This window comes from Rutidosis leptorrhynchoides, chromosome 10 (genome assembly GCF_046630445.1).
Source record: "Rutidosis leptorrhynchoides isolate AG116_Rl617_1_P2 chromosome 10, CSIRO_AGI_Rlap_v1, whole genome shotgun sequence".
In the NCBI taxonomy this organism is placed as follows: Eukaryota; Viridiplantae; Streptophyta; class Magnoliopsida; order Asterales; family Asteraceae; genus Rutidosis; species Rutidosis leptorrhynchoides.
In genome coordinates this window covers 197,433,647-197,456,613 of record NC_092342.1, presented here as the reverse complement: position 1 = coordinate 197,456,613, position 22,967 = coordinate 197,433,647, and the positions used below count along the sequence as shown (strand labels likewise).

Here is a 22,967-nt window from a genome sequence, read left to right as displayed (position 1 = left end):
GTATTAGGAAAGCAACACGTCCAGTTTACTTGTCCCGTATATTACCTTTCGGCAAACTACCGTCCGGTTGTAAAGGAAAGCGATGAACAAGAAACTGTTAAGGCAATGTCCCGTGACATGCAGATGATTATGGTCTTATTAACGTGTCGGATGCTAGAACTATCCTTGGTAGGAGCGATAGTAAAGATCATCCTATGATTTTTCGGTCTGGCACAAGGTCCTGTCTCTGACCATGCTATGCAACCACCGTTCTTACGGTTGACACCCGATTTGGTTCAGGTGACCTAATGAATTCCAGGTGAATTCCTAGGATTTTACGTTCAATGGTAATGAACGCATTGAAAATGGGTTTTCAGAAAACAAATCGGTTTGTATTTTTGATCAAAATATTTTCTCGTTCAAGCTCGAGTTTAGATATCATTGAATTCCATGAGTTTGAATTCTCAATCTTTAAGGTCAATCTCTAGGATTGAGTAATATCAGTCTTAAAAGCTGATTTTTAATCTTTAAGGAGATTATCCTTTCTGGGGATCTGATTCATTAGTCTTATCAAGCTAATTTGCACGGTGCCTCCCCATTGTACGAGATAAATCCTTCTCATGGTTAGTATAAATCTGACCACTTGGCGACCCTGTTTGATGCTGAGGTCCGTGGATTTCCTGCTGATTTTAGAGATGACTTTTCTAGATTTTTCGTCAACCTACAGCTGGTCTGGACGACAACTTCTTGACCTAAATCAAGAAGCGCGTGTCTTTTTCGGAAGACTTTACTTCCTTTTAATGATGGAATTGATTCATCGTGTAGATCCATCTTTCTTTCAAATGTATTACAGTAAACCGGGTAAAACTGATTAGTATCGTCCAAAGCAAAAGTACCTGCAATAATCTTGTACAAAAATATGTGATATTTGTTTTAAATTGAATGACTTGGTACATTCTTCCCACACTTAGTTTCTTTCTTTGCCTTTTTATTTTCTTTTATTTCATTTTAAATGAATTCAAGCGTTTTAGGGTGTTTCTCAATTTATGTCCTTTCCGAGGTAACGATAATTTCGGTATTATCACCTAGTTTTCACCGTTCATAAATATGTATAAACATGATTTTGACTTCATTTAATTGAAAATTTTTCAAATTTTCACAAAATTTGGCAAATAAACCAAGTATAAACCTGAGAGAATTTATAACCCTTCCCCACACTTAAGATCATGCAATGCCCTCATTTGCATGAAATCAGACTATAATTTAAATTCATGAGGGTGATTAGCGTAGAAAAGTGATTAAAAATACCGAGTTTGTAATTACAAAGCTCGTCGAATGATAGATGGCGCCTCATCGTTCATTCCTTCATTTGTTATATCATATTTGTTGTTTTGCGTCTTGTCGTCAAAATTAGTACCTTTTGCTTAACTTTAATGACAGTCTTTGAAAGTGCATTGTTTTACTCTATTTTGTACATAAGATAAAATACAAACATATATATATATATGTATATATATTTTTGAAGTTTGGTTTATAACCCCACTTTTCAAAAATTTATAAAGTATAATATTTTTGGCATACTTTAAATCAATAAAATTAAAAATAATGATAACAAAATTTGTCGCCCCGCCCTCGGGTAAAGTAATTTCGGCTCTATGACCTAGTCTTCAACTTACGACGAATTTTATAAATCATTTTTTTTTTTTTTCAACTTAATGAAATAAAGTAAATTTTGTTTTTAAATATCACACAAAACTTAAAAGCATATTAATTTCATATAAAACCTAAAAAAAACAAAAATTCAGAATGGGGGGAGAAAACTAGTTCTTTAGTGTCTGCTAGCGGAAAAGACCAATCGGATTCCATTCTCGGAACTACACGAGAACAGAACAACTAACTCTAGATAACATTTTCTTAGAACATTTGAATCTCCCCACACTTAGGTAGCTGTGGTGTCGAAATTGTGATTAACTTCATCGTCAATTTCTTTTGGTCCATAATCAACTTGCCTATCTGTGACTTTTTCTTTAAGCCAGTGCCCGGCTTCTTCCGTAATATCCCAAAATTCAACTAGTTTCGCCTTTTCTTTAGGCGACAGATTGGATACTAACCGGTTACATAACTTAAAGTTCCCCTTACTTCTAGCATCGATAGCCCGTTTAAAAAGTTTCTTCATTGAACTGTTAATAACGGGGTCATTTAATTTCGTATCAACAACGGGGTTCTTTATTATCAAGTCATCATTAGATTTTACTTCATTTTCCCCACACTTAGGCGTTTTATTATTGCTAAGCACTACCGTTGGAGTTGGTAAAACAACATGGTTATTACCAATCGTTTTTACTGGTTCAACGGTTTTAGTTGGTGGAGATTTAGACTTTCGAATCATAAAGGTGATAGATTTGTTACCACTTTTAAGTGTCATTCTTCCATTTCCTACATCAAATAACGCCCCGGTGGACGCTAAGAATGGCCGACCTAAAATTAGAGGAATGTTTGGGTCCTCTTCTATGTCAATGACAATAAATTCGACTAGAAAGGTTAAATTGCCTACTTGAATGGGTAGGTTGTCAGCAATTCCAACTGGGTGCTTAATGGTTTGATCAAAGAGTCGAACACTCATATCCGTTGGACTTAACTTACCTACACCTAATCTCTTATATAAGGAAAGAGGCATAACACTTACACTCGCACCTAAATCTGCTAGTGCATCATACATGACACAATCACTAAGTAGACAAGGAACAATAAATTCACCCGGATCACCTACCCTAGGTGGAGGTTTTGGTGGAACTGTCTTCACCGGGTTTATATTTACGGCTTTTGTTTCTTGCACTTTCTTATTCTTTTTCTTCTTCTTCTTTCCAGAGGTATCACAATCTTTATTACCTATCACTTGCTCATACTCAACTCCTTTTCTTGGAAACGGGATGGGTGGTTTGTATGGTGCCACCACTGGCTTTACATACTCGGGTGGTGGTGGTGTAACTTCTTCATTGTTACTCTCATCTAAAACCTTCCCATCTTCTGATGCTGGTTTTTCAGAATTCGTTGACACCATATTAACATTCTCATTCCGAGGATTTACTTCAGTATTACTCGGTAGCTTTCCTTGTTCCCTCTCACTCATCATGCTAGCAAGAGTACCTACGTGTTTTTCTAGATTCAAAATGGAAGCTTGTTGAGTTCTTAATGACTGATCAAACCTCTCGTTCGTTTGGGTTTGAGATGTAATGAATTGTGTTTGAGATTCAATCAGTTTTGCCATCATTTCTTCTAGATTTGGCTTTTTCTCTTCGGGTTGTTGTGGTGGTTTATACAAGCTAGGTCTTTGTTGATTGAAAGTGTTGTTTTGAGTTGGTTGGTTATTCGGACCTTGTTGGTTATACCAGTTATTTTCGGGTCCTTTTGGATTGTAAAGAATGTTTTGATTTTGATTTAAGTTTAGCCTTGGCGGTTGATAATTATTTTGATAATTATTTCCCGGCCTTTGGTTCATATAGGAAACATTCTCTCGTTGTTCCATCGTTGGTTCAATGTGACAATCTTTCAATAAGTGTGGTCCACCGCATTGCTCACAACTGATTCGTATTGCGTGAATATCTTTATTCATCTTTTCCATTCGTCTTTCGAAAGCATCTATTTTTGCGGAAACGGAATCAAAGTCAGGGCTAGAATCGGCTCTAGCCGCTTTAGATGATCGAAAGATATCTTTTTCTTGGTGCCACTCATGCGAGTGGGAGGCTGTGTTATCAATAATTTTGTAAGCTTCAGTTGCGGTTTTCTTCATAATGGATCCACCAGCGGTTATGTCGATGTCTTTTCGTGTGGCGATGTCTACGCCTTTATAGAAGATTTGTACTATTTGAAAAGTATCTAATCCGTGTTGAGGACATCCTCTCAACATCCTTCCGAATCTTGTCCACGCCTCATATAATGTTTCATTTGGATTTTGCGCGAACGTAACAATTTCTCCTTGAAGTCTCACGGCTTTGGATGCCGGAAAGAATCGTTTAAGAAATTTTTCAACTAAAACATCCCATGTGTCAATCGCCCCTTCAGGTAACGATTCTAACCAATCTTTGGCTTCTCCCTTTAAAGTCCAGGGAAACAACATGAGATAGATCTGCTCATCTTCCACTTCTCGGATTTTGAATAGTGTACAAATTCTATTAAACGTACGAAGATGTTCGTTTGGGTCTTCATTCGGCGTACCACTATATTGGCACTGATTAGTTACCATGTGTAGAATTTGTCCTTTAATTTCATAATCTGGAGCATTAACTTCTGGTTTAATAATGGCGTGACCTTGGCCAGTGCGCTTAGCTCTCATTCGTTCTTCCATACTTAGAGGTTCTAGATTTTCCATGATTGGATTTGTTGTATCCGAATCACTAGAGGATTCTGATTTAATGGTTTCTTTCCTCAACAATCTCTGTTTGAATGATTGGTGGTTCCGGAGGAAAGTTTAATGGTTCGGGATCTACAAACCGTTTCTGAATATTCTCCGGATTCTCAATTGTGAGGTTTGTTTCAAAAACTGGATTATCGGAAATTTGAGTTTGAGGATTTGGTCGACTTGATGACGATTCTAAAGAAAAATCAACGGCGGCGATATTCGTTAAACGATGTCTTGATCGAGTTACAGGTGGTGAACGTACAAAAGGTGGTGAACGTCTTGCTCGGTGCATTCACTGAATATCCTATTAGTTTTAAAAAGGAAAGAAAAATTATAATAAGTTATCCAACCAATAGACTTTTCTGATTTTGCCCACGTTTCGAATAGCCAAAAGATGCAGCAGAGGGGCAGGATTCGTTTGGTCTCAATATAATTGAGGACTGTTTGGCTCCAATAACCCGGTCCACGTACAAATCCAACTATTACTACGAACCAGAAAATTTTGATGTCTATCAATTTAACCACTTAAAATAAATTTTCGTAATTTTAAGAAATTTAGAGAAGAAGTAGAAAAAAATTCTAAGTCCTAAAAACTAGAATGGCGAGAAATAAGAAAGAAATAGATTGCGCGTCGAAAAATGTCGAAAAATAAAAGGTCGAAAAATAGGCGTCGAAAAATAAAAATAAGAAAGTAGTGCGAAATACGGCGTCGTAAAATTCTAAAGCACCTAAAACTTAGTCTAAGGAATAAGCACTTAAGGGATTTTACGGCAAAGCCTAAAAATTCTAGAAGTAAAAATAACTATGGCAAAACTAAACTTAATACTAAAAGTTGCGACTATAGTCTAAAAATCTAAAGGTAATAAAACTAAAAAAAACATTTTTTTTTTATAGACAAAATTTTAAAAATATATATATTTTTTTTTAATAATTTTTTTTTTTTTTTTTTTTTTTACGTTTTTTTTTTTTTTTTTTTTACGTTTTTTTTTTTTTTTTTACGTTTTTTTTTTTTTTTTTTTTTTCGTTTTTTTTTTTTAAATTTTAAAAAAAAAAAAACGATTTTTTTTTTTTTTTTTTTTTTTACACAAATTTTTTTTTTTTTTTAAAAACGAAATTTTTTTTTTATTTTTTTAAAAAACGATTTTTTTTTTTTTTTTTTTTTTTAAAAACGATTTTTTTTTTACAAATTAATAATTTTTTTATAATTATAATTTTTTTTTAAAACTTTTTTTTTTTAATTCATTTACTATTCATGAATAGTAAATGAAAATAAATTAATTAATTTACTATTCACATGAAAGCGACATGATAGCAATTATTAATTATAAGTTACATAATGTACCCCTGAAGTATTTAATAAATACGACTTTTTTTTTTTAAAATTTACGTAAATTTTTGATTCTTAAATATTTTTATATTATTATATTCTATTTCAATATTATTATATTATTATATTCTATTTCAATATTATTATATTATTATATTTTATTTCAATATTATTATAATTAAAAATATAGCGTTTTAGCGCTCCCCGGCAGCGGCGCCAAAAACTTGATGATGTAGCGTGAGGGTACGAAATAGTATTATTTTTAATACAAAATACTACAAAATATGACACAAGTTTTATTAATTTACGGATGGGATATACCTAAACCTTGCTACAACACTATAGGCAGTGTACCTAATCGTAGAGTAGTGTAGTTTTTAGTAAGTCCGGTTCGTTCCACAGGGAGCTGGTGATACTTACTATATTTTTAACTATATTTATACAAAATATATATAATTATATAAGTAGTAATATTATTATAAAAGGGGGGTTTTACCGTTTAATGACCGGTTTGTCGATTCTATATTTTAAGCGTAAAGATAAATGACGATAATTAAAGTGCGTAAAATAATGACAATAAATAAAATGACAGTAAATAAAATTGCGAGTAATAAAATGACAGTAAATAAAGATACGATGAGAAATATAATAAAAGAATTATGCTTATTTAAACTTCCGTAATCATGATGTTTGACGTGTTGATTTTAATTTATTACCATGGGTTAATTGTCCTTTGTCCTGGTTTATTTGATACGTCTATCTGGTTTTTGTCCATAATAGTCCATCGGTCATAAATATAAAGTGCGAGTATCCTCGTCAAATTACCCTTATACCCGAAGTCAAATATTCCAACTGATTAAGGATTTAAACTGTGACGCAGTTATCACTTCTGTCAACAATTACACCAGTTATCACTGTATGTAATCCACCCCTGTTTTAATTAGTTTATGAATATTAATTCATCCACTTGATCAGAATGAATAATCAATTACCCAACCCAATTGATTAATTAAATGATTATAACAGATTCCATATGAACATCACTAAATAGGACAACCATAATCATTATTAATTATTAGGTTAATTAATTTGAAGATAGGTTCGACAGACTCCAATGAGTTGTCACTCAATTAGACAATACCCCCCATCTATTAATAGCCCATAGTTCAATTTCCACAAGTGTCGTTCTTTTGTTCAAACCCCAATTATGGTACAAAGCCCAATTACCCCGTCTTAATATTTTAGCCCAACATCACGATTACTTCGGCTCAAATAAGCATAATAATAACTTAGCTACGAGACATTAATGTAAAAAGGTTGAACATAACTTACAATGATTAAAAATAGCGTAGCGTTACACGGACAGAATTTCGACTTACACACTCAAATGATCTCTATCATAAATCTTATTATTATCATAATTTAAACTTAAAATTAAGATTATTGTTATATCTTATTACATTAACATTATGATAGAGATATAGAATATAGATATTGATAATTGATATTGATAATTGATAGAAGAAAAAAAAGATCGGAAAGAATTTTCTTTTCTTCATTCATCGAACGTATCGTTCCTTTTATAGGTAAATTAGAATTCAAATTTTCATTTACGACCCCTGAACTATGCTCAATTAACAACTTTTTATTATTTAATATTATTCTTATTATGAATTATTTAAATATTATATTTTATTCTTGTGCATAGTTGACTTGTAATTTTTACACCGTTGCGTCGAGCGTTGAGAGTTGGTTCATGTCCTGGTTTCGGATTTTCGAACGTCCTTTCGTATAATTTAATATCTTGTACTTTGCGTTTTGTAACTTGTACTCTTGTCATTTTTAGACGTTTCTCATCAATAAATTGAACCTTTTGAATTGTATCTTGTACATTTGAGCTTTTTGGATGTTTTGGTCTTTCAAATCTTCGTTTTTGTCTTTAAATCTTCATTTTCGAGCGATTTGCGTCTTTCGTCTTCGCACTTATTTATTTAACTATTACAACTAAAAATAAGGAAATTACATTTAAAAACTTTACATATTGGAACGATATTGCTACTAAATATATGTTCATTTGGAGCACTATCAAAATTCTTTAGCGACCAAGCTTCTATCAGAACCGGTGTTTAGAGTATATAAACATTATGATTGTTAAGTAAGAATGAATTCGTGACAAACTTTGTTGAAGTTGATGTTGAAAGCAGGGTGAGTTATCAGACTTGCCCACATCGGTGGGGGAGAAGAACGAAATACCCTTTATGAGGGAAGGTGTGAATACCTCTTCCAGTCGACTCGTATTGGAAAGCAAAATCGTGAAGCCACAGATGGCTGAATGATAGGAAAGTCGTACGTTAAATAGACAATATCTACTACGGATTTCGCAGGCTGTTACGAGGAATTCATCCCCTAAAGATAAATCTGAAATGAGTCGTGATGCATAGTAGCTAGTAGTAAATCGTGGAGGTGCTAGTAGTGATGAGTAGTATTTAATAATGGTAAGTAGCAATGGGTGGCATCGAGTAGTAACTAGTGATTACAAGCAGTGAGAAGTAGGTGATCGGTCAAGTCTAGCAGTGAGAGGCGGCGTTGTGTAGTAGTAAGCAACGATAAGTAGTGGTATGAGATGATGAGTATGTTCCAGCAGTGTCTTCGTAGTGTCAAGTAGTGTTCGGTGGTGATGGACAGTGTCAAGTAGTGACAAGTTGTGATGTGATTACATGCTTCTTATAGGTTATAATAGCAATTAATTCGCACATTGTAAACTTCTACACATAATTAAGATTATATGGTTCATGTTGTGCTAATTGTTTGACACATAGGCAGTAAACAAAGGTTGTGTTATACTGGTTTGCCCTATATGCTGTTGAACCAGCAAGCCAACAAAGGTTTCTTTTATTTTAAAGTTCAAGCATACCCAACTCAGAGATGAGGTAGTTAAAATGTTTCTCATCTAAGGGCTTTGTGAAAAGATCTGCTAACTGCTGGTCTATTTAAATGAAGTGAAGCTCCACATCTCCTTTTTGAACATGATCCCTTATGAAATGATATCGAACATCAATGTGCTTTGTCGTTGAATGCATCACAGGATTTTTGGTAATGGCAATTGCACTGGTGTTGTCACAGTAGATTGGAGTTTTTGTAACATGAACACCATAGTCCTTCAGCTGGCTTTGCATCCATAGTACTTGAGCAGTACAACTACCAGCAGAAACATATTCTGCTTTAGCAGTAGATGTGGACACAGTATTTTGCTTTTTGCTTGTCCAGCTGACTAGCCTACCACATAGTAACTGGTAACCACCAGTAGTACTTTTCCTGTCTATTTTACATCCTGCAAAATCAGCATCTGAATACGCAATTAGTTCAAAATCCTGGTCTTTGGGATACCAAAGACCATGTTTGGTAGTACCTTTCAGATACCTAAATATCCTTTTTACTGCCAGCAAATGTGACTCTTTAGGATCAGCTTGATATCTGGAACAGAGACATGTGGCAAACATAATATCTGGTCTGCTGGCTGTGAGATAAAGTAGGGACCCAATCATACCTCTATATTCAGTGATATTGACTGGTTCACCATTGGGATCAGCATCTATTTTGATGGATGCTGCCATTAAGTCCCTATGTCTTTTAAACAGGTCATACCAAATTTATTTAACATATCATTGATATATTTATCTTGACTTATAAAAATTCCATCATCAAGTTGTTTAATTTGCAATCCTAAAAAGTATTGCAAATCTCTTTGTAAACTCATTTCATATATCTTTGACATAAGTTTTGAAAACCTTTGACAACGTTTTTCATTTTTAGAACCATAAATAATATCATCTACATATATCTGTACCAGCAAGAGATCACCATCTATCTCCTTTGAGAGTAGAGTGGTATCAACTGTTCCAACTTTAAAACCTAAACCAGTGAGATACACATGAAGTGTCTCATACTATGCTCTTGGTGCATGTTTCAGGCCATATAGAGCTTTGTCTAGCTTGTAGACATGGTCTGAATATTTACTGCTTACAAAACCAGGTGGTTGCTTGACATAGACTTCTTCTTGCAACTTTCCATTTAGAAATGCAGATATAACATCCATCTGGAATACCCTAAAGTTCATCTTAGCAGCATATGCTAAAAATAATCTGATAGCTTCCATCCTAGCCACTGGTGCATATGTCTCTCCATAATCCAAACCTTCTTCATGTCTAAACCCTTGAGCTACCAATCTAGCTTTGTTTCTGACCATAATCCCATCTTCATCCATCTTATTCTTAAACACCCCATTGGTACCAATGATCTTCTTTGTTTCATCATCAGGTTTGGGTACCAAAGTCCATACTTTATTCCTATCAAACTGGGAGATCTCTTCTTGCATAGATCCTGCCCAGCTAGGATCTTTCATTGCTTCTTCAGGACAAGTAGGTTCAATGGTAGACGCAAAATTCACATGCATACGAAAATTGCTGGTTGCATGTCTCCTTATCTTAACACTACTAGCCAGATTACCAAAAATCTGTTCAATTAGATGCTCCTTTGTCCATCTAGTGTTATGATCAGGTGAGCTTGTTGTGGAACACACATCATCTTGATTATCAGCTGGTTCAGCAGTATGCACAGCAGTAGACGATAGCTGTTCATTAATATTAGAATCAGTACCAGCTTGTGATCCTTCAGAACCAGTAGACCTCTTCTCAATTGGTAGTACTTCAGTAGAGCTAGTAGGTCCACATGGTTTAGATACATATGGAACAGAATATTCCATCTCATCTTCAGAGAACCCAACAACATGGATTGGAGAGGGAATGACTGTTGGTTCTACTTCATCATCAAGAGCTTGCTGAGTAGGCTCTTCAAACAGTAACTCCTCATCTTCTTGAGTAGAAGGTGAAGTGGGGACAGTTTCATCAAATGTAACTAATGATACGCATAGTGATCCGTCTCAAAATAGGCAAGCATCTCGGCAAAAACCATACCAGGCACTACGCGTCCCGGGTTGCCAATTCCTTCTCTCATCATCGGTCTGACGTCTCCCAGGATATTCCATCATGACGGACAAATGGCAAAGCTAAGAACCTGGATGACATACACGCAACTGGTATCATACAGCCGGTCATGACAATCATAATCAAGCGTCGCTAAACCAGTCATCATAATCACAACTGTGAAGAAACACTTGGAACAAGTGTTCGGCGAAGACCCACCCGGCTAGACTGAGAGCACCGTGATGCCTTAACCGGAATCAACCTGCTGTCAGTACCATCACGACATTCCAACCCGACATGAAGATATTCTCCCGGGACAAGCACTCTGTCCTGGAGAAAGTGCACTACCCCGGAAAAGACGCTCTGTCCCGGAATGATCACCTGATAACGGAACGAGCATGCAAGCAAGTTGCATACCACGTCAGCCCGTAAACCTAGGGAAGTTCGTTACGATCTGTTATTCCCCACGAAAGGGACATGTGCCACGTCACCCCTCGGGATTGGCCAAGTTTGTTACAACCATGAAAGGGACATGTGCCACGTCATCATTCCCTCCATAACATCTATAAATACATAAGTGAAATTCTTCATTTAGGGAATACTGGATGCATAAACGTTACTCTGCTAAAATCAATGGCGACAACGTCACTCCAGACATCAACTTAATTTCGATCGGTGCTCCGATCACCATCCGAGTTAATCCACGCTAAGATATTAACTTATTCGATTCCAATCGAATAAGGTTAATTCAATTGGTTGTTTTACGCCCTTGGAATCCAGGTTCCAAATCGGGATTTGCACAATTATTGGAGTTAAAACAATCAATCTACTCTTTTTCTCAAATTAAGCACTCAAACCCAAAATCCATTTACAACTAACGATTTTGGTTTGATCAGTAACATTAATGGATTCTTCAAAACAGCCCCTTCTTTTGTTGTAGACCCTGTATGCCTTTGACATGTTAAAATATCCAAGAAATATTCCTTCATCAGCTTTAGCATTAAACTTACCAAGCTGGTCCCTATTGTTTAGAATGTAACAGGGAGTGCCAAATACATGAAGAAATGAAATTGAGGGTCTTCTTCCTTTGAGAACTTCATAAGCAGTTTTCTGATGTCGTTTCACTATTAAATATCTATTCTGGGTAAAACAGGCAGTGTTCACAGCTTCTGCCCAGTATGAGTTCTTCAACCCATACTCAGCCAACATAGATCTTGCTGCTTCAATGAGAGTTCTGTTTCTTCTTTATTCAACACCATTTTGTTGAGGTGTTCTCACAATAGAAAAGTTTTGTGAAATACCTTTGTCAGCACAAAATTCTTCCAATATAGCATTTCTGAATTCTGTACCATGATCACTTCTTAGGTGCTTCACCAATTTCCCATTCATTGATAAAATTGATAATTTCATCAGCAGCTTCACCTTTTGCTTCAAAAAGAATACCCAAGTGTATCTGGAATATTCATCAATAATAACCAGTGTATACTTCTTCCCACTACAGCTGGAAACATTAACAGGACCAAAAAGATCCATGATGATGCTTTCCTTTTTCACAACCAGGCCACAATCTGTCCTTCACATAAGACGTGGCAGCCCAGACACCAAACCTTTACTTAATAATTTGTGAATATCTTTGAAACTGAGATGTGAGAGTCTCTTGTGCCATAACCACTTGAGGTTGTCTGCTGCCTTTGAATAAAAACAGGTATCAGTTGTTGTGACAGCTTTGTTCATGTCAATTTGATACATGTTCTCATGTCTTTTTGCTGTCAGTAGTGGCTTGACAGTCTTATCAAATATTGTGCTAATTTTCCTTCTGAATATGACTATCCTACTTTTACTTGTCAGTTGGCTTATACTGAGTAAATTGTGTTTAAGCTCAACGACATATGCCACATTTGAAAATGTAACATTCCCATTTGTTAAAGTACCAAAACCCTTTTTATAACCCAACGAATTATCTCCATATGAAATAACTAGACCATTCTTTTCTTGATAGTCCATTAGCAGAGACTTATATTCGGTCATGTCTCGAACATCCACTGTCGAGATACCAGATTTGGTTATTTCGTATGCCCTGCACAGTAGCTAAGAGATTAGTTCTTTTTGTGAACCCATCCGAGGATGGGTTCTGGAAGGGTCTTTTTTGATGATCTCTTCCTTTCTGTTGGGCTGGTTGAAGAGGCAGAAGTAGATGGGGGTTGGGTTTGAGTACACTGGTTGGCCAAGTGAAACTTCCTGCCACATTTGTAGCATTTTCTCACTTTCGGTTGTGGTGACTGGTCATACATAGAATTCATAGGGGTAGTAAGATCAGGTCTACTTTCGGCTATAGCTGTTATGAGCTGGTCAAGCTTAACAGTCATTATCTCGGTGATAGATGACCCAACACATGATTCTACAATTTGGTCCACTTTAGCTTTTTTCTTAAGGGCAGCTTTCTTCTTGGAGCCAGTACCATAATCATGGTATACTGCTTTGCCTTTGACATTTGACGAGCCAGTATGGAAAGTTACTGGCTTGTCTGCTGATACTGATTGACCAGTATGAATTATGATTGCTGCCTTGGATTTGCTAGTATTACGTTTTGCTGGCTTATCCGCAGTCGCTGGTTGACCAGTACGATTTTCATCAGCTGGCTCAGCATTGGTGTAACTCGAACATGAAGGGGAATCAATTAATTTTAACTTTCTTCGATTGTTTTCTGTGATTTTCCTTTTTATCCGTCTTTCTGTTGGAGTCATGTAGTAGATGTTAGAGGGGTCAGTAGTCTCATCAGTTGAGGTACTGGCTTCTCTTACTCTTACTTCATCCTCCATTATCTCTTTCATGGCAAGTGGTAAGTTAGTAGTAGGTCTTACAAACTTATTTGTGAAGACCTTGTTACCATTAACTATCTTAGCAAAAGTGTTTGGCAAGACAGCATCAGGATCAGTTTCAAGCACATGGTCCATGAAAGTAATTTAAGCATGAGCAGCAGCAGCAGCATAGTCACCAGCAAAGAATGCCTCAACTTGGGCAGGTATCTGCTCATTAATTCACTTGGCAGTACGTTGAGCATGTGTATTTATCCATGCTTATGTGTGGTGCCGGTACACACACACACACATAGATATATATATATATATATATATATATATATATATATATATATATATATATGGGAGATCAAGAGATAAAGTGGTATTTTTGGGATAAGGGGATAAGTAAAATGAGATTTTTATATCTTTTACATTAAAGCTCCAATTTAAGAAAAAGAAAATTCCGTGATTAACTGACATTCTGTAGATTCATAATTTATTTTTTAACAAGAGCTTAAAATGCATGTGCTGTATGTTAACGTGTTTTGAGGTTTTTTTAAGTAGATACATCACATGCATTTTAAGCTCTTGTTAAAATTTTTTTGTATGAATCTACACAATGTCAGTTAATTACAGATTTAAAAAAAAAAATTAGAGCTCTAATGAAAAAGATATAAAAATATCATTTTACTTATCCCCTTATCCCAAATATACCACTTATCCCTTGATCTCCTATATATATATATATATATATATATATATATATATATATATATATATATATATATATATATATATATGGGCAGGATCAATGGGGAAGTAACCAATCGGGGGGAAGAAAAAAAAATTTTCATTTTTTGAAAAAACTTTGTTCACGAACATTATAGATTGGATGAAAATAAAAACATTTAGAAAAGACACTTCGTGATGAATGTTATTATTTTGGCGGAAAAACGATCGACAAAAATAACATTCAAGATAATATTGTTCGTGAAGAATGTTAACGTTTTTCTTCTTCATGTTTTGTGAAGTAAAATTTAGCCCGATTTAGAGTTTAGGGTTTAGGGTTTAGGGTTTGGTGTTTTGGGTTTATTCCATAAACCCAAAACACCAAACCCTAAACCCTAAACCCTAAACTCTAAACCGTTCGTGTTAAAAACTCAATCTAAATCCTAAATATAAACCCTAAATCTAAACCCTAAACCCTAAATTTCTAAACCCTAATATCTAAACCCTATAATCCCTAATATCTAAACCCTAATATCCAAACCCTAATATCTAAAACTTCAACATACGCTCAAAAAACACGATAATTGTTATATATTACTTCTTCGAGTGTTTTTCCGCCAAAATAAAAACATTTATCACAAAGTGTCTCTATTAAATGTTCATATTTTCATCCCATCTATAATATTCGTGAACAAAGTTTTTTCAAAAAACGAAAAGAAAAAAAAGTTTTTGCTTCCCCCCGCTTCCCCCCGATTAGTTACTTCCCTCTTGATCCTACCAATATATATACATATATATAGGGGCAGGATCAATGGGGAAGTAACCAATCGGGGGCAAGCGGGGGGAAGCAAAATTTTTTTTTTTGGAATTTTTTTTTTCGGCATCAAGATCACACGAAAATATGAACATTTAGAAGAGACACTTCGTGATGAATGTTATTATTTAGGCGGGAAAACGATCGACAAAAATAACGTTCAAGATAATATTGTTCGTGAAGAATATGAACGTTTTTTTTCTTCATGTTTTCTGAAGTAAAATTTAGCCCGATTTAGAGTTTAGGGTTTAGGGTTTAGGGTTTGGTGTTTTGGGTTTATTACAGAAACCCAAAACACCAAACCCTAAACCCTAAACCCTAAACCCTAAACTCTAAACCGTTCGTGTTAAAAACTCAATCTAAATCCTAAATCTAAACCCTAAATCTAAGCCGTAAACCCTAAATTTCTAAACCCTAACATCTAAACCCTATAAACCATAATATCTAAACCCCAATAGCTAAAACCTCAACATACGCTCGAAAAACACGATAATTGTTATATATTACTTCTTCGAGCGTTTTTCCGCCAAAATAAAAACATTTATCACAAATTGTCTCTACTAAATGTTCATATTTTCATCCCATCTATAATGTTCGTGAAAAAAGTTTTTTCAAAAAACGAAGAAAAAAAAAAGTTTTTGCTTCCCCCCGCTTCCCCCCGATTGGTTACTTCCCTCTTGATCCTACCACTATATATATGTATGTATGTATGTATGTATGTATGTATGTATGTATGTATGTATATATACACACACACACATATATATACATATATATGTGTGTGTGTGTGTGTATGTATGTATTTATTTTGTTTGTCTGTATGTCTACTAGAAATTAAATGGTTATGTGCACTATATTATCCATACTATATGCCATATTGTTGTGCAGTACTGCTATATGTGTTCTTTTTTATGGTTACTGTATGGTTGCATCTTTTTAGGCGCACATAACTCTTATAGATACGTATCATTTGCCCTCTCTTTTTCGTTTTTATGAGCATTTCTGGCCGGGGGTCCTTTAGGAAGCAATCTCTTTTTCTCTAGAGTAGAGGGAGGGAGGACCTTATCCAGTCGCGGGTTCTATACCCGCAGGTGGAATAGTGACTTCCTTTTAATCTAGGGTACGAGGAATGATTGTCTATACCCACTTCTCCCATACTTCACTTTCGAAAAATTGTATATTGTTATTGTTGTACAATATGGTTATTAAAATATTATACTGTATTATATTATATATTATTTTAATTTTAAATAATAAAAACAAATCTAAAAAAAGATATGAATACAAATTTACCACAATGGATTCTCAACTCCAACACACACTGGCATCCACCCACTGGTCATGGCCCATAGCCCCTCTCCTCTCTTGTACTGTCTTTTTTCCATCCCTTTTTTCATATATTAAAATTAAAATAAATTTAATATAAATAATAATAAAATTAAATTTTTACATTATAAAATTATATTATATTTTATTATTTTATGGAAGTGAATTTAATTCCAAAAACCCCACACTCCTTTTTATGAAAAATCAAAAAACCCATCAAAAGCACCCCTTTTTCCCACCCTTTAAACAAACCCACTCCCCAATATTCTCATTTGGCATTTTAGGGTTTTCAATATCACCCCTGTTAGTAGTAGTGTAATGCAGCAGCAGTCCACCATTCAACACTGATCACTTTACTAACTTGCTGTTTTATAAAAACCAAAAATGGCAGCTGCTAAATTACTACCATTTGTTTTCACAATCACCATTTTGCTTCTTCTTCTACTTGATGCATCATCTGCAGCTCCGCCTACTCCACCTACTTGTGAGTTTCTAATTCTGTTTTTTATTTTTTTTCAATTAAAAATTATAATTTTTGTTCTCATCTTCGTACGGGATCTGCATTTTATTTGCAGGGATTGTTAATGGGGGTTTTTCGAATATTGCTTCTTCTTTAATGAAATGGATGTGGTCACTCAAAACCGCTACTAAAACATGTAATGGATCTGTCTTTTTTTTTTTTTTTTTTTTTTTCATTTAAATTATTATGTGTATATATCTATAGCAAGAATCTCATACAATTTAAAATCTGTTATGGGTTTATTATAGCAATAAGTGGGAGGCCAATGATGAAATTTGAGAGTGGATATAATGTAGAAACAGTATTTGATGGAAGTAAGCTTGGAATTGAACCTCATGCTCTTGAGGTTTTACCTAACGGAGAGCTTCTTGTTCTAGATTCTTCTAATAGCAATCTTTACAAGATCTCTTCAGCTTTATCTCTTTGTAAGTAAACTTACTCTCTTCCTTAATTAATTTAATTTAATTGATCATATAAATAAATTGACCTTTTAAAAGAAATGAAATGCAATGCAATTTGATCTACTAATAATTGTATGTAATGTAATGTTGGGATTTGTCCAGATAGTAGACCGAAATTAGTTGCTGGATCGGCTGACGGTTATTCGGGACATGTAGACGGGAAGCTTAGAGAAGCCAAAATGAACCATCCGAAAGGCCTTACGGTTGATGACAAAGGAAACATATACATTGCCGATACTGCTAACATGGCAATTAGGAAAATAAGTGATACAGGTATGTAATTGCAATTAGGAATTTAGGATGTATCTCATCTGTATATATGGTTAATGATGTATGGAGCTATATTTGTTAACCAATTGTGTGTTTGGTATAGGGGTGACAACGATTGCAGGAGGTGGTAAAGTGGGCCGTGGTGGAGGGGGACATGTAGATGGGCCGAGTGAAGATGCAAAATTTTCTAACGATTTTGATGTCGTCTACATTGGTAGTAGCTGTTCACTTCTTGTTATAGATAGGGGTAACCAAGCTATCCGCGAGATTCAACTACCTTTTGACGATTGTGCTTATCAATATGGAACCGGATTCCCTTTAGGTACATTAATTTATACATTCATTTGAAATGGTTTGACTCTTTGATTACTAGTCAAACATCTGTAATAATCGGGACCTTCTGTTAAAGTCTTTAGTTGAGATGATTTATCATTCATTTATTGAATTGAATATATTGCGAAATTCATTACAGGGATTGTAGTTCTTGTTGCAGCGGGTTTTTTTGGCTACATGCTTGCATTGCTGCAACGCAGAGTTGGTAGTATGATTTCCAATCAAACAGTAAGTATATATATGGTTGTTTCATCTTCTTTTAACACTAATGTCTTTGTATAATATCACCGTTTAAAAAAAAAAATTGGCGTACGTATCCAACTGATATTAAAATCATGTCAAGTTTGTTGTTGAATCTGACATTGTTTGACTTTAAAAGTCAAACCCTTTCTTTTTCAAAATTAAGAGTAGCAGATCATAATAGCCCTGGTTTATTCTTACCATGACTCTTTTTTTGTTGTCAAGTATTGCATTTTTCAAATATATTGACATTTGTAGAATGTAAAGCAAAATTTGCTCCCAAGTTTTTAAATTTCATAAATGAAGTTTGATGAAAGTCAAACCATATATCAGACCTGTCTAATGTTTCAATTTTTGTAGGAGGAACCTCAAACAACAATAAAACAGAGCATTGCTCCAACACCGCCATACCAGAAATCAACAGTTAGACCGCCACTAATTCCATCAGAAAACGAGCCAGAAAAGCAAGAAGAAACTTTCGTAGCTTCTCTTGTGAAGCTTATATCCGATGCCACATCATCTTTTTCAGAAATCTTGGGAGGAATTTTCCCGGGCTTCAAGAAGAAACAATCAAACCATCACTTCCAAAATAACCCGCCCTACCAAAAATACGGGTCAAACCCTTGGCCCGTTCAAGATAGTTACGTGATCCCAGACGGAGACGAACCACCTCCTTCAATTGAGACCCGAACCCCAACCCCCAAAAAGACGTATCCGTTTATGACAAATGATGCTGAAAAAATGCAACAATTTCGTCAAAGTCGTTATCTTTATAGTGGGTGGGACCGTGAGTATCAACAGCAACCACAACAACAACAACATCATCAGAACCACAACAGGTATTATTCATCGGTACCACAAACTTATTATGAACAAAGCACAGAAAGAACCAATGAGATTGTGTTTGGAGCTGTTCAAGAACAAGCTGAATCAATGGTGATAAAGCCATTAGATCACGGAAATTCGGTTTATGATAATCGTGGTAAGACTCGCTCTCGTTCGCGTGGTCTCACTCGTGGTGATTGATGGATGGATGGTTATGTGATAATAAAACGGTGATATTGGAAATTATTTCATTATGAAAGATAAGTAATTTTGCAATGTGTTACAGTATAGTAGTAGTAATAGTAGTTAGGGGTTCATATATAAAACATATATAATGTATGATATAATGCAGCATTGGAGAAAAAAACATCTGTTAGAAGCTGCTGTTGTTATGAAAAGTGAATATCAAGTTTCTGAAATCTGTTTTTTTTTTTTTTTTTTTTAATATTTGATATTAACCTTTTGAATCATCATTTCTGCGTGTTGGTTTTTATATTGATTAAATGTTCGTTTTAACGTGCATTCAAGTTATGTTTTTGATCCTCCTCGTTGTACTTGTACTCTTTCGTTGGTCCTAATAATATTGTTTGCTTTTAAAAAAAAAACAACGTGCATTCAAGAAAATGAGAAGCTAATATAGAAATGCAAGTCATACAATATGCTGCATAAGTTTAGTATGCAAATGGTACTAGCTTCCAACAAAGTGTGTGTGTGTGTTGTGTAACTAGATTTAGCATAGTCAAATAGTACAACATTTGTGGGCCTGAGCAATAATTTAACAAAGCTGGATTATGGTGATATAATAAGATGTGTGACATATTTAAATGCCAACAGAAATATATAACATGTGCGAGTGGGATCAGGAATGTCTTGAGATCTTTGTACCCTAGTTACCAACTTGTTAATTATTATATACTTCTCTACTTTTCAAGATCCAAATTATTGTTCTTAAAAATGTTATATTTAAAGCCTTAAAAGGTTAAAATGGTTAATATATATATATATATATATATATATATATATATATATATATATATATATATATATATATATATATATATTTGAACGGCGATTTTTTGGCATCAGTAGATCATTTATTTCAACAACCCTCATCATTTGCACGTATCCGTGAAGGAATCTGGTAAAACCTCCCTATAGTGTCAATATATACCACCATTATTGATGTTCAAGTTTAAAGAAAATCATGTCATCCCTAAAGATCGAACCCATGACCTCTCTATATCCCATGATACAAAGTTTATGAGGAGAACCGTTGGACTATGCCCACAAGTTAAAGAAAAGTATACTTTGTAGGATTTTTCTAACGAACGATTTTGTGACACGCTAAAAAGTATTCTACACCTCCGTCACTTACAAAATAATAATTAATCGCCATGTATTTCACCTTCTGGTTTGTTAACATAGCGAGAAAAATCCTATTTTGTACGGACCTAATTGTAAAGGTTCAACTAAATAATATTCAGAATTTGATTTTCAGAATTGATAGGAACATGATGTAGAGACATACGGAGTATTATTTAAGCTTGTAATGTATTGGCTTGATCTAGATAAAAGGCCAATTAAGTAAATCTGGACATGTTTTGTACTTGTAACATTTGAAAAGCAATGTAAAGTACTCAGCATGCTTTGATGATTAATCAATTATTTAACGGGAAGTGATGTACTATTGAATTTTTAATTAATAAATAAATGGGATGAGATTGTGGAATAAGACAATTTTAAAAGAGAGGGGGTCACGTGGATAATGAAAATAAGCATGATGGGCACATGATCCATTACCGGTAACCTCCAAACATCACTAACGATACAAAAACACATTCAAGATCGCACGTTTTGCTAATCTTGTGCATACCACTACCTTCTTTTAGGCACTTTCTATCCTTGGCTTTCATAATGCTTGTTTATTGTGTAAAATAATTAGTTTCTACTTGCAATGAAAACTTATAAATAAAACTTAAATGTTTAGTTCATTATATCAGCTTCTATGATGTATAATCTTTCAATGGGGCATATATATGCCATGAGTCACACAAATTATGTTTAGGGACAAGACAACATTATGCGTGATAGTTTTCGACCCTTTTTTTATCATACCAAAATGTAATGCTAGTGAAGTGGATTTCTGAATTTGACATCTATTTTGAGAAAATCAAGAGACTCCTTAATACTAATTATAAAATATTATTCTCCGTTTTTCATTTGTACTTTAATTTTTTTCGGTGTAGATATATGTATATTATAAAATATTATTTTTTGTTTTTCATTTGTAAATATACTTTAATTTTTTTTCGGTGTAAAATCAAGAGAAGTCTTTAATACTAATTATAAAATATTATTTTTCGTTTTTCATTTGTACTTTAATTTTTTTCGGTGTAAATATATGTATATTATAAATAGATCATAAAGATGAGCACTACAAATTACATTAATGACCAGATCTGATGACCTGAAGTTCGTAAACGAACCCATAACCTTGAAATTGAACTATCCAAACACTAATACAACTTGACAAACATTAGAGACCATAACCACGGCCCAACTACATCCCTGCTGAAATCCGAACAATCGATATACATTCCTCTGAACCCGGCTAGGCACGGGAAAGACCACTTGATCCACAACTGCACCATCCAGACCCAAAGAGCACATCCGATCATTAGCGAACCAGCTAGCTCCGTCCACCGGGAAACCCAAGAACACCTCCCCTGAGACCAGCAAACCGAAGGATCCCCCTAATACAGACCAAAATACTAAATGGGTGGTCGAAAAGCCCTCAAGAGACCACACCAGAAGACCTCATTTTTCGATATCGAAAAAGTCGATTACAGTGACAACAACGTCGTTCCAAACCGAACCGAAAACAACGACAGGGAAAATGGAGCGGAACGGAACCAACACAGCTAACCTATAACCAAATCCACCCTAAATCAACCAACCATGTCTTACAATGTAACGACCCGTCCTAATCCTCCTGGACGAAGTCTTCAACATCTGGTCCCATTGCGAGGTACTGACCTAAATATGCCATGAATGACTCCATGTAATATGAGCAAATGTACAGCAGAAGACTTAATTCGTACCTGAGAATAAACATGCTTAAAAGTGTCAACCAAAAGGTTGGTGAGTTCATAGGTTTATTATAACAATCATTTCAATATTTTCATAGACCACAAGATTTTCGTTTATAAATATATGTACACTCGCAAGTGTATAAAGTATTCTATAAGTTGTTGAGCGCTTTGGTAACCATACTTAACAATTATTGTGGCATATTCCCTTTATTATGAAATCTTCCTACACTGTACCAAGTGTAGTAAAAATGAAGTACTATGCAACCGTTTACGATACTAGAGCGACTAGCCCGGTTGAGGTGGTCAAACCCGATAGATCTATCAATAGGATTCACGCTTACATGTTCTTACAACATGTAAATATTAGTTACCAAGCTATTAGGGAAGATATGCAAGGTGGTACAACTCAACGTAGAATATATTTTAAGTACTTGTGTCTATTTCGTCAAACATAAAAGCAGCGCATGTATTCTCAGCCCAAAAATATATATTGCAAATGCAATTAAAAAAGGGAGCAAATGAAACTCACAATACTGTATTTCGTAGCAATTATGCATGTGACGGCACTGAACAAGTGCAGGGTGGGCCTCGGATTCACGATCCTATATCAATTATATATATTAACACACATAATTGTAATCGAACAAATTATATATATATATATATATATATATATATATATATATATATATATATATATATATATATATATATATATATATATATATATATATATATATAAATTTGTTAGTTATATCATTTTTATATTAATAATCTATATGTTTCAGATATTCATTTTATATAGTTAAAATAAATAAAAACATTAATTTTGTTATATTATATGTATTAAATATATTTTTGTATATATA

The 22,967-nt window shown here is 34.4% G+C and overlaps 1 protein-coding gene across 2 annotated transcripts; it reads left to right on the top strand.

Annotated features, from left to right (window-relative positions):
* Positions 1–16,673: 16,673 nt before the first annotated feature.
* On the top strand, positions 16,674–19,399 carry LOC139873338 (uncharacterized). Of its 2 annotated transcripts, none has more exons than XM_071861264.1 (7): positions 16,674–16,841; positions 16,933–17,013; positions 17,126–17,302; positions 17,441–17,611; positions 17,712–17,930; positions 18,102–18,169; positions 18,542–19,399. In XM_071861264.1, exons 1-7 carry the CDS (start codon positions 16,742–16,744, stop codon positions 19,205–19,207), a joined length of 1,482 nt encoding a protein of 493 aa, XP_071717365.1. In that variant the 5' UTR covers positions 16,674–16,741; the 3' UTR covers positions 19,208–19,399. The 2 variants fall into 2 exon arrangements, with proteins under 2 accessions (XP_071717365.1, XP_071717364.1); XM_071861263.1 differs by having other exon boundaries at positions 18,081–18,169.
* The last annotated feature ends 3,568 nt before the right edge of the window (positions 19,400–22,967 follow it).